The sequence below is a fragment of the Lucilia cuprina genome, chromosome 5 (genome assembly GCF_022045245.1).
Source record: "Lucilia cuprina isolate Lc7/37 chromosome 5, ASM2204524v1, whole genome shotgun sequence".
Taxonomy (NCBI): Eukaryota; Metazoa; Arthropoda; class Insecta; order Diptera; family Calliphoridae; genus Lucilia; species Lucilia cuprina.
In genome coordinates this window covers 2,232,439-2,250,779 of record NC_060953.1, presented here as the reverse complement: position 1 = coordinate 2,250,779, position 18,341 = coordinate 2,232,439, and the positions used below count along the sequence as shown (strand labels likewise).

The following is an 18,341-nucleotide window of genomic DNA, read 5'->3' as shown; positions in this document are numbered from 1 at the left end:
TTATATATTTATAATACTTAAATAAAGAAAATTATTATTAAATATTTACTTACCGCCTTATGCAAAAACGATTATTAAGTTAACAATGGTTGTTTAAACCTGTTTTTATATGGAAAAGGTGTGCATTGTTAACTTTAACAAAAATATATTCTATTAAAAGAGTACAATTAGAAAAACGCTTATATGTTTCATAATATTTGAAGATATGGCAACTCTTTTTATCATTTGTTTAGTTTATTTTGTTTTGCTCGGACATGTTTACCGCAAAAAATAACTGTGTTTTTCAATAGTACAAAAAAATAGTTTTTATGTGAAAAAAATGGAAGAACCTACTTACTCCCCTGGAGATTTAAGCCAAGAAGATAATACCCAACTATCACCGGAGTTTTTACAAAGAAAATTATATTTCCTGGTAGATCAACTCAAGTCCATGCATGCCAATTTACCAGAGTAAGTTTTTCGCCATTTTGTGAATCAAACTTTAACTTTTTTGCATTTTAACCAGGATCTATCAATCACGTATTTCTTATGAATTACTAACCGAATTGGCCAATTCTCTGCTAAATGACACCATTTTCGAAATAGTCAAAGGTTTAATGGAAATCCAGCATGTTACCGAAAAACATTTGCATCAATTACGCGAACAGGTGGAGAATGAATATGAAATTGAGGTTCAAGAATGGATTTCCAAAATCAATGACCAAGAAGAATTACAACACATTTTGGAATTGATGAAAATCAAACATAATCGTAAATTAAAAGAGACTGATATGAAATTGATTGCTTTGCTGGATCAAAAAGTACGCGATCAGCAATCGACTTTACATAAGGCGGGTGTGGCGGGTTTTTACGTTACGGACAATCCTAAGGAGATTAAAATACAAATGTTTTTGCTAGATTTTATTTTGCGTTTATCGAGGATTAAATTTGAGCCGAATAAGTAATAAAAGGATAAAGGTAAATGGAATGATTTCGTATTGTAGTTTTGTTTGAAATTTTAGTTGCATGGTAGAAATTTGATTTCTTTTTTAAATGAAGATTGAAATGAAGGTATTAAAGCAAAATCGTAAATGGGAAAGGGATCCCTAGATATAGTATAAGTTTTGCAGCCTGTCGAACAAAATTTTAAGAGTTGAATTCGAGTCAAAACAGAATTTAAATGAGAGGTATAAATAGAAGGATGAGAGGTAGAAATAGAAGGAAGAACTAGAACTAAACTAGAACTGAACTATAACTTAACTAGAAATGAACTAGAACTGAACTAGAACTGAACTAGAACTGAACTAGAACTGAACTAGAACTGAACTAGAACTGAACTAGAACTGAACTAGAACTGAACTAGAACTGAACTAGAACTGAACTAGAACTGAACTAGAACTGAACTAGAACTGAACGAGGACTGAACGAGGACTGAACTAGAACTGAACTAGAACTGAACTAGAACTGAACTAGAACTGAACTAGAACTGAATTAGAACTGAACTAGAACTAAACTACAAATGAACTAGAACTGAACTAGAACTAAACTAGAACTGAACCAGAACTGAACTAGAGCTGAACTAGTACTGAACTAGAACTGAAATACTACTAGAATTAAAATAGAAACGAAATGGAAGTAAACAAGAACTGAACTATAATTAAACTAGAACTGACAGAGAACTCAACTAGACTTAACTTGTTCAAACTAATTAGTACTAAATTAAACCAGTTGTTTTACAACACAGTTTATTAGTTCACATTTTTATTAATGGTTTTAACATTTTTTCTTTGTTTGGATATTGTCACAATAAACGAAATTTAACTTATCGCCACCATAACTAAAATATTTATTACAACTTTTTGTTTCTAACAATCATGATGTTTATCAAGTTAATTAACATTTGTTAAAACAAAACTTCAAAATCACAACAAAAGACAATAAGTTGTAATTAACAAATGTAAGCAAATATCGTAAAGAAATAATTGACATGTGTTCCCAATTTATCATAAAATTCATAAACAACTATAGGGTTTTCTAGATAAATATAGTACATATACTATTTTTATTTTTATTTAAAGCCTGTATAATTTAATAATACATACATCACATTGTTATAACTATTAATTTTAGTTATTAATAGTGTTTATAGTTATAGATTAAATACTAACATAAAACTAATACTTATAAAACTAAAAAGAAATTTAAAGAAAAAAAGGTGCAACAAGGAAAAAGAATAAAGTAATACCATTCGCAATTCATATTAGGAATTGCAATATTTTTTACGTTTAACATCTATCAACAGTTGACAGCGTCAGCAGTAGAGACCTTGGCCCTCATTCTTTTCTATATAATAGTTGCAATATTCTCTTTGGGTGGGTGTTAAACCCATTTGTTCTACCTCACGTTTAAATTGCTCCAAACCACCTACACCAGCCAAATAGCCATTGAGTTTAGTGGCTACATAAGAGCTTTGCAATAAAGAGGAATTTAAATTAAAGGTCTCACACAAGTCGCGATGTCCTTGTAAACGATATTTTTGATGGTAACTGTTAAAAAAGATAATTTAATTAGTTATGTTGTTTAGGAGTAGTAGGTGGTAGTAGACAACTTACTCTTCTGCTGGATAGAAATTAGTTTTGGGTGATATTTCAGTTCTTATAACTTCAGGAGCTCTTTTAATTTGTTCTTCTGCCCGAGATTGTTCAGCTATTTGCTTTTGTTCTTCATCATGATATAAAATCAAAGACATATATTGCCTTTTGATGACAGTACACAAACCGTATTCATGATTATTCCAGAATAAATCCAATAATTGTTTATAGCTTATGATTTCAGGATCATAATCAATTTCTAAAACTTCTGTGTGGTCACCCCTATAGTATTGTGATTTGATTTTTTTTGTTAAATGATAAAAATTATAAAGAAAGTTAGTAAGCGTGATAGTAAAGAGAGCAATGTTAGATAAGCAATAGAAAAGTTATTAATAACAACAAATATAGGTGCACAAGTATTGATAATAACAAAAAATAGATAGAAATAGAAGAAAAGATTAGTTAAAATTTGTTCCGTGGCATAAACTTACATATTACGGTACGTTGGTTGATCCTTAGAGCCGCCAGCATAACCCACAGTGGTGCGCAATATGCCCCAAGTGCCGCCATACAAAGACTCAGCACCCCAGAAACAGCCCATGCCAAAGGTGGCAGTTTTAAAGGGGCGATCTAGTTTATGAACCGGTGTAATGTTCAATTCTTTTTGTTCATTACGCACAATACTCTAAAAAAGGGGGAAAAAACAAGAATTTTCAATAAATAAGCAATTTTGTAAAAGTTTTTAATGGAATTTACATAAAATTTAAAATATTTATTTAATGAAGAGCCATTGCAATCCTTCCATTCATTGAAAAATATTGCCACACAATCAATCGCTAAATACAGTAAAATAACTGATAAAAGCAACAAGTATTTTAGATTCATTTTTTTTTGAACACTTTTCTTCTCTTTTTTTTTTTTTTTTGGTTGATAGAGTTAGAGAGTTACGAACTCGTCAATAGTTTCTAAAGAACTAAACAATTTGTGGGAAGTTTATGGATATGTTAACATTTTTTGGTGATTTGTGTGTTTTTTTGACAAGATTTAACAACCAGGTTCAATGCACGTATGCACAATCAATACAAAAATTTCTTGGGAATATTTAGTAGAGAACTTAATGAGACCAACTAATAAAGGGAATTTAAAGAGATTGTAAGGTTTTTTTAAAAAGGAAGAATTTTTTGGTTTTTGTTACATATAAACTTTATTTTTTTCAAACTAGTTTAACTATGTTTAGTGTTTCAGTTTATATTTTAAAGAATTCAACCGTTTGTTTAGTTAATTCCTAGGATTTTTTCAAAAATATCCTGTAATTTTATAGATTTCTGTTCAATTTTTTAGTTGTTCTCGTTATTCTGAAACAAAACGTGAACGGCCTGAGCAAATAATAAAACAAATGTGTTATTTTTATAAGAGCATAAGATTTTACATAAAATTTAAGAGTAAAGAGAATGGAAATTAAAAAAAATACTCTTAAACATTTGCTGTAAAGGCCAAGGTCGTTGAAAGAGAAATTATTTAATATTTTTTCAATATATTATGTAGAAAATTAAGAAAAATTATTTACTTTAAAAAATTCAACAAACTATTCAAAAATTTAATAAAAATACTTGCTTTCTTTAACATTTTTTTGGATAAATGTTTTGGCATTATATTATTTAAAATAAATTTTCTTAAAAAAAAAAACACTTAGAAATAACAAAGAAAACCTTTAACTACAACTATTAAGGCACAACTATTCCATTTAAATATAATGAAAACTAAAATAGTTGCTTTAGTTAACAAGCTTTTATTTTTTCAAACCTTTAAGCCTTCCAGGTCGGTTAGAAAACCCCTAGTTTGTACAATAACACCCATTACACGTTTAAACATTATTTTTGTTTTAATTTTTAACAACTGCTTATAAAAAAATTGTTTATATTTTTGTTGGTCACTAGGCACTGAACACTTGTAAATTCTTTAAAAAGCAACACGAGTCTGTTGAACAAAAATTTGGTGCCGTAAGATGTTTGCATAAATTTTCTAAATTTGTTTTATTCCCATTAAGAGTAGAAAAAGCTTTTTTTTTGTTTTTATTTTAATTGTCAGACAATTTGACGTCTTTCTTTTTTTCTCTAGGCAATGTTTACTGCTCTTGAATATTGTTTTTTTTTTATTTTTATTCTTTTTAAAAGTAGTTGAGTTTAATAAACTTATTGAAGGTAAAATTTAATTAGGCAAATATCGTGTTTAAGTTGGTGGAAAAAGGGGGTTTTAAAAACTATTTTTGTTTGGTTTAAATTCTAGTTTGTTTTGGTTTGTTTTTGTGTGGTTTCTAGGAAATTATTATGGCATTTATTAACTAAAAACTTTGGGTTTATGAGTTTGAGTTAAATTTTAAAAGTTGACAAAGAAATCGTTTGTTTTTTTAAAAGGGCAGAGTGATGGGTTACTTGCTTAGTAGATTATAGACAAAACTATAGTCTGGACTATAGACAAGACTATAGTCTGGACTATAGACAAGACTAACGTCTGGACTTTAGACAGGACTATAGTCTGGACTATAGACAAGACTATAGTCTGGACTATAAACAAGACTGTAGTCTGGACTATGGACAGGACTATAGTCAGGACTTTAGACAGCTCTATAGTCTGGACTATAGACAGAACTATAGTCTGGACTATAGATAAGACTATAGTCTAGACTATAGACAAGACTATAGTCTGGACTAAGGACAAGACTATCGTCTGGACTATATACAAGACTATAGTCTGGACTATAGACAAGACTATAGTCTGGACTATAGACAAGACTATAGTCTGGACTATAGACATGACTATAGTCTAAACTATAGACAAGACTATAGTCTGGACTGTAGAGAAGTCTATAATAGTTTTTTTTAGATAAAATAATATTTTTGATATTTTAAAATTTAAAAGAATTGAATTTTCTTTAAAAAAATTTTAAAATTCTTTGAAAAAATTTAAAATTTTTAAACTTTTTGAAAATAAATTAATTTTTTTTTTAAATTTTTTAAAATATTTTAATTTGTTTAAATTCATCTGAAAATATCTAAAAAAACGATTACAATTCTAAAAAACTTGATTTAAAACCAATAAAAATTTTGTTTAAATTTATGATTAAAATTAATCTCAAAGCAACAAAATTTTTATAAATTTATTAACCTTTTTTATTATATTATTTAATAAACAAATTAGACCTCTCCATATTGAAATAAACTTTTACAGTATTATAAACCAAAATACTTTCTCATTAAGATTAAAAGATCGTATAATGACGTTAAGTTTTTTATTTTTAAACAAATCCAAAATCAAAACAAAGAAACTCAAACAGGTTCTTTTTTTCTTAAAAAAATGACAATAGAATTTTTTTAACAAAATTTATGATAAGAACACTCATAAACAAATTGTTATTATTTAATAATTATTTTATAATGATTTAAAAACAATACAAAGACAAATTATAAACAAATAAAATAATAAAAAATTTACAACAAGATAATAAATTTTTTTTTAAAATTTAAAACAAATATAATAAATTTTTATACAAATTTTATAAACCTGTTCAACTTACCAAATCCTTGATTTGTGGTGCATTAATATCTTCAGGATTAATAGCAATAGAAGTCATTTTGTTTAATTTTTTTTATAATTTTTTAAAACACTTAAAAAAGAAAACTTTTTTTTTTTAATTTAAACTTTACTTAATATGTTTTTTTTAACTACCAGTTTAATAATTACTAGTAGCTGTAGCTAGCTGTTTTGTCAATCAACTGTTAAGTTTAATACTTATGCTGCGTCTTTTTATACCCCCAACACGCTAGCTGATCTACGTTGCTTTAAAGCTCTTTATATATTTTTATATATAAAAAATAAGTACTCTTTCGTTTTAATCAATTGATAGTAAGTTAAGTAAAAAGGGAGAGAGCTAGACAGTGATATAGTAATAGTCAATGAAGAATGAGATTAAGAATTTAAGGAGAAATTGTGTCGGAATAATGTGAATAAATAAGCTAAATGTAATCGCTCAACTTTAAGTTGTTTTTTTAAAATTATAAATCCCTAATTATATTGAAATCGTTAAGTAATAGACGATATTCTACAATCTAAACTAAAGCAAGAATATAGTCTAAACTATAGACAAGTCTTTAGACTGGACAATAGACAAATCACTAGACTGGACAATAAACAAATCTCTAGACTGGACTATAAACGAGACGATAGACTGAACTGTAGACAAGGCTATAGACTGGACTATGAACAATGCTATAGACTACTCAAAAGCCTGGACTACAAATAAGTCTATAGTCTGGGCTATAGACTAGTCAATAGTCTGGACTATGTACAAGTCAATAGTCTGAATTATGGATATGTCAGTAGACTTGATTATGGACAAGTCAGTTTTTTTTACTATAGACAAGTCAATAGCCTGAATAAGTCAATAGTCTGGAATATATATCTTGGAATATACACAATTTAATGGTCTACACTCTTGTCCAGACTATTGACATGTTTATATTTAGTCTATAGCCTTGTATACAGTTCAGTTTATAGTCTTATGTATATTTCAGACTATAGCCTTGGATATAGTCCAGTCTAGAGACTGTTTATATTATAGACTTTAGGCTTGTCTACAGTACATCTTAGTCCAGTCTTTAGTATTGCCTATAATCTGGTCTGTAGTGCAGACTATATATAGTCTTGTCTATAGTTCAGCTTAGTCCAGTCTTTGGTATTGGCTATAAACTTGCCTGTAATTTTGTCTATAATCCAAACTTTAGTATTGTCTATAGTCCAGACTATAGTCTTGTCTATATTCCAGACTATAGTCTCGCCTATAGTCCAGAGGAAATTAAAGCTTTTCCTACTTTCCTATTTCCTCTCCCCCAAACAAAAAAAGTTCTATGTAAGTAAATGTAACAAGTAAACTCTCCAAATCATTTAGTTGACAGTGACAACGACTTTTTTTCATATGAACCGGCTTTGGCCTCACGTACAAATTATCTGATTTTACAACAAAAACAAACTCGCCAACGACTACTATTACGTCTCTACTATATGTTATACAAATGTGGTCTCTAAAAAAAGAGAGTGAGAAAGCAAGATTCCACAAGACAGAGAAAAATTGTTGTTAGAGACTAGCATGTGCTGGTTTTGTGTACGAAAAAAAAACACACACACACACACACACGCACACAAATTGATTAAAATATATAAACAATGAATTAAAAAAAAAACAAACTCGCAATTCATGATTTCAAAAATTGTTTACTAAAAAATGCATATTTAAAAGATTTTTAAAAAATTATTTTCTATATGAAAATAACTTTATTTTTAAACGATATATATATCACTGGAATCAGCTCTTTCGACAGAATCAGATTTCGTTTGAATTACAAAAATCGGTAAAAGTATAAGGGAACCACAGAAAATTGGCTTTTACAGCTAAAGGACTTTAGCAAATTTAATGAAATTTCTTTAGTACATAGTTTTTGTACTCTACTTTCATAGAGTCAAATTTGAAAAAATTCTGATGATTAGTTTTGATGCTAGAATTTTTGGAAAAAATTTTGTTATATAGCATGTGAGTGAAAGATGTTTTGTTTTGAGTAAAGCATTAGAGAGGAGGTTGTATATACAATCAGCTGTTGTGACAGCAAAACTGTTTTGGCACACTTATCATACTCACACTTTGCTGGCTGCTAAAAGAAGATCTGTAAAGAGGGGAAGGAGGGGAGTGGGTTTGTTTTGGTGTGCTCGCTTATTTGTTTATTATTTGGGTATTTTTCTTAAATTTGATTATAGTTTTTTATTAAAACATATCTCTATAGTTTTATTAAAATACAATAGTATGGCGTTTTAGCTTTAAAAGATTAGAAATTTGTCTTATTGTTGTTGTTGTTTGCCATTAGCTAAAGCGTTATCACGTGAACTTACTAAATTTGCAAAATTTCTATAAATTTATTTAGTTCTTTCTTTATTATTGTTATTGTATACTTTAATTATTTAATATAAATTTCATTTTTTTATTGCTAATTAAAATTTATGTATGCTTTTCTTAAAAGTAATTTAAATTTATAAGAAAAACATTCTATTTTATCACTTTAATCTTTTTGTTATGCACTTGTTTTATTAGTTTTTTTAGCTAAATATTGCTTTATTATTTTTAATAAAAAGACTCGGGATTTTTTTCAATTTGCCAATATTTTCTCAATGCGTTTGCAAATCTTTTGTGTTAAATTTTTTGCGCATTATTTAAAAAAAGATCCTTGATATTATAGACTCGCAAATAGTTTCTTTATGTTATCAATTTAGCTTATAGATTGATACAAATTTACTAAAGTTTTTTTTTGTTAAGTTAGTAGAAAACGTAGCAAAAAGTGTTATGTATTTTAACAAACATTTTCTTAAATTATATTAAAATTCTGTTCCGTGCCTAAAATTATCTCTTCACATGTTGTTCTTAATATTTTTTTTGTTTATTTTTGGAAACAACCAAAAAAAATCGTGCTGCAATAAACATACTTACATATGATTCAATATCAATGACCATCAGGGCAAAGTATTCATTAAAAAAAGTATTCACTTCATTATATTTTTGCAATTGTAAAACTTTGAAATTTTACACTAAATATTTTTTTTATTTCAAAAATTATATACTCCAAGTATAACTATCTAATGTCTAGACATGTCCAAACTATAGACTTTTTTATATAATTCAGGCAATAGTTTAGGCTTTAGTCTAGTCCGTAGTAGTTTTTACACTCCTGACTATAGTTTTGTTTATAGTCCAGACTATAGCCTTGTCTATAGTCCAGACTATAGCCTTGTCTTTAGTCCAGACTGCAGTCTTGTCTATAGTCCAAACTGCAGTCTTGTGTATAGTCCAGACTATAATCTTGTCTATAGTCCAGACTATAGTCTTATCCACTATTTAGTATTGCTATAATCTATAGTTCTTGTCTATAGTCATGTATATAGTCTTGTCTACAGACTATAGACAAGACTGTATGTAGTCTTTACTATAGTCCAGACTATTGTCGAGTCTTTAGTATAATCTTGTCTATACTCCAGACTACAGTATAGCCTGTAGTCCAGACTATAGACTTGTCTATAGTCCAGACTATAGCCCTGTCTATTGTCAAGACTATAGCCTTGTCTATAGTCCAGACTATAGCCTTGTCTATTGTCCAGACCATAGCCTTGTCTATAGTCCAGACTATGGTCTTGTCTTTTCTGTATTGTTTATAGTCCCGACTAAAGTCTGCGCTAGTCTTGCTAGACTATAGCCTTGTCTATAGTCCAGACTATAGCCTTGTCTATAGTCCAGACTATAGCCTTGTCTATAGTCCAGACTATAGCCTTGTCTATAGTCCAGACTATAGCCTTGTCTATAGTCCAGACTATAGCCTTGTCTATACTCCAGACTATAGCCTTGTCTATAGTCCAGACTATAGCCTTGTCTATAGTCCAGACTATAGCCTTGTCTATAGTACAGACTATAGCCTTGTCTATAGTCCAAACTATAGCCTTGCCTATAGTCCAGATTATAGCCTTGTCTATAGTCCATATTATAGCCTTGTCTATAGTCCAGACTATAGCTTGTATATAGTCCAGACTATAGGCTTGTCTATTGTCCACACTAAAGCCTTGTCTATTGTCCAGACTATAGCCTTGTCTGAGTTCAGTCTATAGCCTTGTCTATAGTCCAGACCATAGCCTTGTCTATAGTCCAGACTATGGTCTTGTCTTTTCTGTATTGTTTATAGTCCCGACTAAAGTCTGCGCTAGTCTTGCTATCTATAGTTCACACTACAATGTTGTCTATACAGTCCGGACTAAAGGCTTGCTTATAGTCCAGACTTCAGTCATTTTTATAGTCCAGACAATGGACTTATCTGTAGTCCAGACTATAGTTTAGCCTATCCTATAACTGCCATATATATTCCACACTATACATTGCCTATAGTCAAGACAAAAAGTTTATTTTAATCAATTTTTATAACGACATCAAAGATTTTGAATACAAAACTTAAAAGTACTTTTGTTTATGAAAAAGTACCATAAAGAAAACATACTTTTGTGTAGTAAAGACAACAACCAATAAAAAGCTTATTAGTAAAGCTTTTTTACCATTAAACAGTGGGACTTACTAAATTAAAAATCACAATTTATTTTTATTAATCTTTACATATTCATAAACCAAAATAAAAATACATTTTCTGATAAAATTTAAAAAAAAATTCTTAAAAAAATTTTATTGGAACACAATTATTGTTTACTTAAACTTAAGTACATATTCATACTTTATCACTATAACACTAATAAAAAATTCTTAAATACTAATAAAGCACAATTTCGAAAAGAATCGTTTAATAATTAAGATGATTCATCTTAATTAAATAATAAAGCAATGGAAACACTGAATTGAGTGAAAATTTACTAAATGACACAATTAAATACTCGCCTTATTATAAAAAAAGAATTAAGAAAATCGACAATAATAAGGCGAATAAATACTTTTAAAATTGCACACACTACAAAATAATACAAAATGAGAATGATATACGAGAAATATTTTAAACTAAAAAATATTTTTTAAAAACAGAAAATTCTACCCTTAATTTAATCAAACACGCAATGAGGTACGTATAGGTTTCTTACTCAAAGCTATTCTCTCCTGACGACGCTGTAGGCATTCAAATCTAGTGATCGCCTTCTTGAGCAATAGAGTTTGTGGTGATAGATCTTTATCATTGCGAGAAGTACGCGATTTGGGTTTAAATTCTTCTGTAGTTTCGGTGTTGGCAAATAGCTTTTGTTTTCTGGTAGTGGTCAATGAACGTTTTGGTGTATCGCGGGCATTTCGTGTTGGAGTAGTAGTGGCATTATTTTGTTTATTATCGTCTTTACTATTTGTATTGGAGCGTTTTTCCTTTACCACATTATCACTCTTGGGATGTTGTTTGATGGTACTGCAAAATGAAAAGAATTTTTCTTCATCGACAGTAGAAAAATGTCGCCGAAAACTATTATTACTACAACGTGCTGGCTCCAAATTGGGTGTAGAACTTATATGCAAACTATCCATTAAAGTATCTAAAGCTGTATAATAAAAACCACTTGTATCCAATTGAGCTTCACAAACTGCCATTTTTATTTTCTTTTTTTTTTAGTTTTGATATATTTTTTATTTAATTTCTTGTTTTTTTTGATGGAGAGAATTTCTCTGCTTAAGAACACACAACCAAATCGCGCAACTTTGGGAAATAAAATAATTTTAAAATACGATCACTCCTTTGTTAGAGCATTTTTTGGGAAGGACAGAGAGCAAAAAGTTAAAAAGAGAGTAAATTTTTATGTTAGGTAGAAAACCAGCATTAAATTAAATAATGTTGGGTGAGTTTTAAAAAAGGGCAATAGAGTGAAAGTACTTTTTGTGTTTAAAAAGAGTAATTGATTAAAAAGAAATAAAAACTAAAGAGAATTGATAGTTATATCCCTTATTTAACGATGAGGACTAAACCTTTAACTATAGCACTATTTAAATCTAGTTTTCAAACAAATGATCTTTATCTAGAATAATCATTTTTGCAGTTACTGCAAAAAGTACTTTTTTTCTTTCTAATTAGTACCAATTATTAGTTTTACTTTAAGCAACTCTCTACAAATTGTATTGAAACAGATTTAAAACATATGTCTACATATCGCCTCTATGTGACTTCTGAAACGTTTTCAAGAGAGGGATGTTTTACGATCATTTTTCAGGAAATATTTTTAAACCAAAGAATTTTAATTGTTGTATATTTTAACCCTCAAGTGTATGTGCATTTGTTATTGTTAAAAGAAAATATAAAATGTCAATTTTATGCTGACAAGATCAATAGAGAAAAATCACTCTGCAGTTTATAATGATCTTTTATTTTTACAAAAACAATATTATATTATAAAGAACTTGATGTTTTGTTTAGAAAATGAGGGTAGTTTCGAATATATGTATAGTAATTTTTGTTGTTATTATTTGAATATATTAATTTTAAAACTGGGGCACTAGTCTAGACTATGATCTGGACTATGTCCGGACTATAGATTAGATAATAAGGAAGACTAATATTTGAACTATAGACAAGAATATAGTTTGGATTACAGGCAAGACTAATAACAAGACTAGACTATAGACAAGATTGTAATGGGGACTATAGACAAGACTGTAATCGGGACTATAGAGAAGACTATAAATTGGGCTTTAAAAAATACTATAGTGTGAATTTTAGACAAGACTATAGTCTGGACTATAATCTGAACTATAGACAAGACTATAGTCTGGACTATAGATAAGACTTTAGTATGGACTAAAGACAAGACTTTTGTCTGAAATATAGACAAAAGATAGATATATAGTCTGGTCTATTGATAAACCTGTAACCTGGACTACAGATAAAACTATAACCTGGACTATAGATATGACTATAACTTATAGAAATTACTTTAGTCTGGACTATTGTCAAGACTTTTGTCCAGACTTTAGATAAAATTGTAGTCTGGAAAATATTGTATTCTACAATATAGATATGACTTTAGTCCGGACTAAAGACAAGTCTGGAATATAGACTAAGATAAGACTAACGTCTCTTTTTATAGATAAGACAACTATAGTCTGGACTATACTACTATAGGGGCTATGGATTGTAGGCTAAACTATATTTTAAAATATTCATTAAACAGACAATAAAAATTTTCATTTATCCTTGAAAATTTATTTTAAAGAACTTAATTTATTCATGAATAAAAACCAAAATAATAAATAATGACCAAATAAATACCAAATTGATAGATTGAGAAACAAAACACAGAGACAATACACAATAATATATTTAACACAACCTTAAGTTCCATATTTGTCACCCTTAACCAATAAGGGTTAAAGCGTAGTTTTTCAATATTTATTCAGACTAAGAGCTAAATTAGTCACGTCTTTTGTACGCAACAAGAACCTATTTTCAAAAAGGAAAAACAGCTGGAAACATTCTTAAGGGATGTTTCTAACAAAGGACTACCTGCTTTTCTTTCTTTGTCCTCGAAAACTAAGACCCCTTCTTACACACAGGTCCTTGCTAACCAAAAATTGTAATAAGTTAGCAAGTATTTGCCATTTTCTTATCACAACTATTATTAGTTATTTTTCCAATAATTCTCAAAAAATAACAAAAATATTGATTTATAGTAAAATGTTGAATGATAAGGTAACAGCGTCAAATATATGAAACCCATCAACAAAAAGTCCCCTCTTGTTTGAGATAAGATTACACAAAATTAATACCAAATATGCATAATGTTTAATATTTGCCATAAAATTTCATTTGTGTTAAAAAAAAAAACTTTATTAAAATTGATAGATTATCTTTTGAAGTTTAATTTTATTATGAATTTATAAAGGAAAATTTACTTAAAACTATAAATTTATTAAAAAAAAGGTACTTAAGTAATTAAAAAAAAATATATATTTTATTAATATTTTCACTAAATTAAAAAACAAAATATTAATTAATAGTCTTAAAGAAATCACGGAAATTTTGTGGTGCCGCTTCTCTTATAACTCTTTCTGTCATTTTCTTCACTTCATCAGAACTGCCACTATCCTTGTGATAGTAGACCGTAAAGTAAACAATTAAACCGATAATTACCAATAGAACAACAGCGGAACAAATCAAACTGCAAAGCATTTTACAGGCACAATCGCAGCAACTGTAAAATAGGAAAAATAAAAGAAAATTACAAAATTTTAATATTAAATTTAGTAAACAAGGGATCAGTTTTGTTTGTATAACTGTGTGCGATATTTTAATCTTATTTAATCTTTTACATCAAATGAAAAGGCAAGAAAAATGCTTGTGTAAACAGTTTCAAGTACATTTTTTCTCTATAATGTTTAGGATTTTACTTTCTGTTTAAGGAATTATACTGGTAGCTATTTAGGAAGGTAGAGGTTTTATTTTTGAACAAAAATTTTGAAGTTGTTCTGCACAACATATTATGTAGAAATTAACCCTTTTATTTTGAAACATTTTATAATAATAATAAAACTTGTAATAATCTTAAAAAATTATTTAATTGTAGTCTTGTATTTAGTCCCGACTAAAGTCTTATATGTAATCCAGACTGTGTTCGTGGCTATAGTACAGTTCATGTTACTGATCTGATCTAGAGTTTAAAACAATAGTCTCTTCTATAGTTCAGACAAAAGTCTATTCTGTAGACCAGACTATATGCTGTTCTATAGTCTAGAGTATATTCTTGTTTATAGTCCAGACGATAGTTTTGTTTAAAGTCCAGACGATTGTCTTCTCTATAATCCAGATTATAGTCTTGTATATAGTCCAGACTAAAGCCTTTTCTATAGTCGAGACTCTAATCCTGTTTATAACCCAAACAAAAGTCTTTATTAAAATTCCCACCAGACTATAGTATATTCTGTAGTCGAGACTATAGTCTTTGCTGAAGTCCAGACTATAGTCTTTTCTGTAGTCCAAACTATATATAGTCTTTTCTATAGTCCAGACTATAGTATTTTCTTAGTGCAGACTACAGTCTTCTATAGTCCAGACTAGTCAGACTGTAGTCTTTTCTTTAGACTACAGACTAAAGTCTATTGTGTAGTACAAACTATAGTTTTTTCTGTAGCACAGACTATAGTCTTTACTTAGTCTAAAGTCCAGAATATAGTCTTGCCTGAAGGATAGTCTTGTCTGTAGTCTACGTTATAGTCTTGTTTATAAACCGTTTTATAGTCTTGTGTATATTCTATGCTTTACTATCTAGAAAACAGACTTTACTCCAGATTATAGTATAGTCTTTAGTGCAGACATAGACTATAGTCGAACATCTATTTTATCTGTCTGTATAGTATTAACTATCGTTAGTCTTATCATAGTACAATCTTATCTATAGTCCATCAATAATCATCTCTTCAGTCCAGACCAGTAACGGATCCCTATTTCCCCCCTCTAAATCCGCGCCTGATCCAGACAATATATAGTCTTGTCTAAAGTTCAGTCTACAGCTTTGTCTATACTCTGATCTTTTATAGATCTATTCTATAGTCCAGAATATAGTCTGATCTAAAGACCAGATTAAATTCCCCTCTGTAGTCTAGTCAAAAAATAGAAGTGTTTTCATTTTTGCTTATAATTTTTTCATTTAAAAGGTCTCACTACCTTTTAAAACTTTGTGTAAAACCCATAAACAATTATCTTTTGTAAATACCCTTCAAATATACACGAATATATCGTGTTGTTCGATTTTAATGTATCAGTCATTTGTATAGACATTCAGTTAGTCACCAAGTAAATAAATATATTAAAACTTTTTCAAACAATTGTATTGATTATAATATTTTTTTAAATTTCTGAGACAATTAGCGTATAATTAACTTTATTTTTCGAGATAAACAAATAATATTTAAAGAAATATTTAAACAGTTTGTCGGCTAAAGCAACATATAGAGCAAATATTAGTTTTTTGGGTTTATATAAAATTTGAGTTTAATTTCGTCAAAAATTTAATATGATCTGAACTTTTCGATATCGGGAAACTAACATAAACTTTATGTGTAGTTAGGTCTTTACAATTGTAAAGCGATCTCATTTACAAATTAGTGTTCATATTTAAGCATTTATGTTTCACTAAATATCTGTTCACATTTAGGTCACAATATGGTTACACATACTTTACAAACGTTTTATTTTTTAAAACCCGATGACTCATGTTTTTAATTCTTACCAGCATACAACTTTGCCAGGACACTTAAGAACTTCCAACAAACAATTACACATTTTGTTTTAATTAAAAAAAAATAAAAATATTTCAAATAATTCAAATTTCCTTAAATTGTTTAGGAAAAACTGTTGTTACGCGTATGTGTTCTACTGCTAAACGTTAATATATAACTAAAGCTTTATGCTAGAGACCCACTCATTGTTTAGGGAGTTTTAGCCACTTTGTTAATTATTTTTGTTGTATTTCATTCTCAATATACCAATATACTGATAATATTGTTTTTATAGTCTTATTTTAGCTTATCAGTTGAATATCAGATATAGTATATACTATATAATATAGTACCGGTTGTAGACGACGAGAGGATAAGTGTGCTCGCAGTAAAAGCTATTGATCTAAATTGTTGACACTTTGAAATATTGTTGGAAATCTGCGTATCACAATCAAGCTAAAAGGTATGTAGTATAAAGTTGTTGTTCTTGTTAATTTTTTTTAATATTAATAGTTTAATTAAAATGAAAATAATTACAACACGAAAAATAAGGCTAAAATAAAACAAAATAGATTAGACACTTAGATTTGAAATTAAAAGGGTGAACTACATTATTTAAATATAAATTTAAAATTTATAACAGAAACTTCATAAAATATGGAAAGAGCTTACCTTACGTTGTAATTAGTGATTTTGTAAAAAAAAAGTAGACAATTAGTTCTCAGACAGATTTGCAGCTATAGACGTTGTAAAATCCTAAAAAAGCAATCTAAGTCAATACAATACAATAATTGTATAAATAAATTAAAAACTTAACTAGATATCCAGTTTCTTCTGTAAAATCAATAATAATAGCTTTGGCATTGGCATCTTCATCAAAATAGTGATGAAAAATGAAATAATAGATTATAACCCCAATTATAATGATAAATACAACACCCGAAAGTATTTGTAGAAAAACACTCAAAGCGCAGGCGCAGCAGCTTTAAGAGAAAACAAAAACTAGAATTAGAATGTATAAGTTTTAACTCAACAAATTCTTACCAGCATGCAATTTCTCCAACAAAATTTCCCATTTCCTTTTTTTTTACATTAAAAACTTTTAATAAATGCTATAAAAGTTTGCTTTAAATAATTATAACACCCTAGTAATTGTAGGTGTTTCTATTCTATTATCAATTTGTTTATTTTCTATTAATTTTTAGATCGTCTGTCCAGTTTAGTGCTTATCAAAACAGTTAATAGATAAAACAAAACAAATTGTAACACAAAAAAAAATATTTTCTTTTTGCTTTTCAAAATCAAAGCAAAATATTTTGACAATTTCTACGAAACTAATCATAATTTGATGACTTTTATCATTAAGGAGGCTTTTGTTAATAGAAATAAAAAAATAACATTTTTTTATCAATATTCTAAAAATGACTCATTTGTGAAACGTTGTTAAATGGCAAACTATTTTAAACATATTTATGCATATTGTTATTGTTTTTTTTTTTTTTTTTTTTTTTGAAAATTTTGACACCTTTATTTGTTTTATTTTTATTTTCTTTGCTATTTCTATTCTATTTCAAAACAAATATGGAAATTTGTAAATTAATAATGAAAAACGAAACCGTCTAAATTATTAGTTTACTTTTTGTTTATTGGCATTGCAATGTCATATTCATTCATGTACTTTTGTATTTTAAATATACTTATTAACTTATATTGCATTCATATATTTTTAAGTAACAAATAGGGTTTTCATTATAAGTTTTGTGGGATTTTGAATTTTTTTTAGATTTATCCCAAATTTTTTGTCAAAAAATTCATATAAATCAAATGTACAGTTCAGACACTAGACCAAACTCTAGAACATTATAAAGACTAGACCATACTTCACATTATCTGGACTATAGTTCAGACTATAGACTAGACTAAAGTTCAGAATATAGTCTAGGTTATAGTTCTGACTTTACTATAATCTTGACAATACAATAGACTATAAACTACACTATAGA

General features: G+C 28.2%; 4 protein-coding genes across 9 annotated transcripts; 1 reads left to right on the top strand and 3 right to left on the bottom strand.

Moving 5' to 3' along the window:
• Positions 1–228: 228 nt before the first annotated feature.
• Positions 229–16,801, top strand: LOC111687967 (gonadal protein gdl). 2 transcript variants are annotated; one of them, XM_046952611.1, is made up of 3 exons: positions 229–450; positions 506–957; positions 16,634–16,801. In XM_046952611.1, exons 1-2 carry the CDS (start codon positions 320–322, stop codon positions 942–944), a joined length of 570 nt encoding a protein of 189 aa, XP_046808567.1. In that variant the 5' UTR covers positions 229–319; the 3' UTR covers positions 945–957; positions 16,634–16,801. The 2 variants fall into 2 exon arrangements, with proteins under 2 accessions (XP_046808567.1, XP_023306227.2); XM_023450459.2 differs by lacking the exon at positions 16,634–16,801 and having other exon boundaries at positions 506–967.
• Positions 2,010–6,359, bottom strand: LOC111687958 (peptide methionine sulfoxide reductase). Of its 5 annotated transcripts, none has more exons than XM_023450449.2 (4): positions 6,145–6,359; positions 3,074–3,255; positions 2,592–2,852; positions 2,010–2,525 (listed from the first exon to the last, which is right to left on the bottom strand). In XM_023450449.2, exons 1-4 carry the CDS (start codon positions 6,199–6,201, stop codon positions 2,291–2,293), a joined length of 735 nt encoding a protein of 244 aa, XP_023306217.1. In that variant the 5' UTR covers positions 6,202–6,359; the 3' UTR covers positions 2,010–2,290. The 5 variants fall into 5 exon arrangements, with proteins under 5 accessions (XP_023306217.1, XP_023306216.1, XP_023306215.1 ...); XM_023450448.2 differs by having other exon boundaries at positions 3,062–3,255; positions 6,145–6,357; XM_023450447.2 differs by lacking the exon at positions 6,145–6,359 and adding an exon at positions 4,374–5,059 and having other exon boundaries at positions 3,062–3,255.
• LOC124420294 lies at positions 10,810–11,852 on the bottom strand. Its single transcript, XM_046952612.1, has 2 exons — positions 11,610–11,852; positions 10,810–11,567 (listed from the first exon to the last, which is right to left on the bottom strand). The coding sequence occupies exons 1-2, from the start codon at positions 11,722–11,724 to the stop codon at positions 11,200–11,202; spliced, it is 483 nt and encodes a 160-aa protein (XP_046808568.1). The 5' UTR covers positions 11,725–11,852; the 3' UTR covers positions 10,810–11,199.
• LOC111687966 (protein midgut expression 1) lies at positions 14,054–16,658 on the bottom strand. The gene is made up of 2 exons (XM_023450458.2): positions 16,350–16,658; positions 14,054–14,315 (listed from the first exon to the last, which is right to left on the bottom strand). The coding sequence occupies exons 1-2, from the start codon at positions 16,400–16,402 to the stop codon at positions 14,111–14,113; spliced, it is 258 nt and encodes an 85-aa protein (XP_023306226.1). The 5' UTR covers positions 16,403–16,658; the 3' UTR covers positions 14,054–14,110.
• Positions 16,802–18,341: the final 1,540 nt, after the last annotated feature.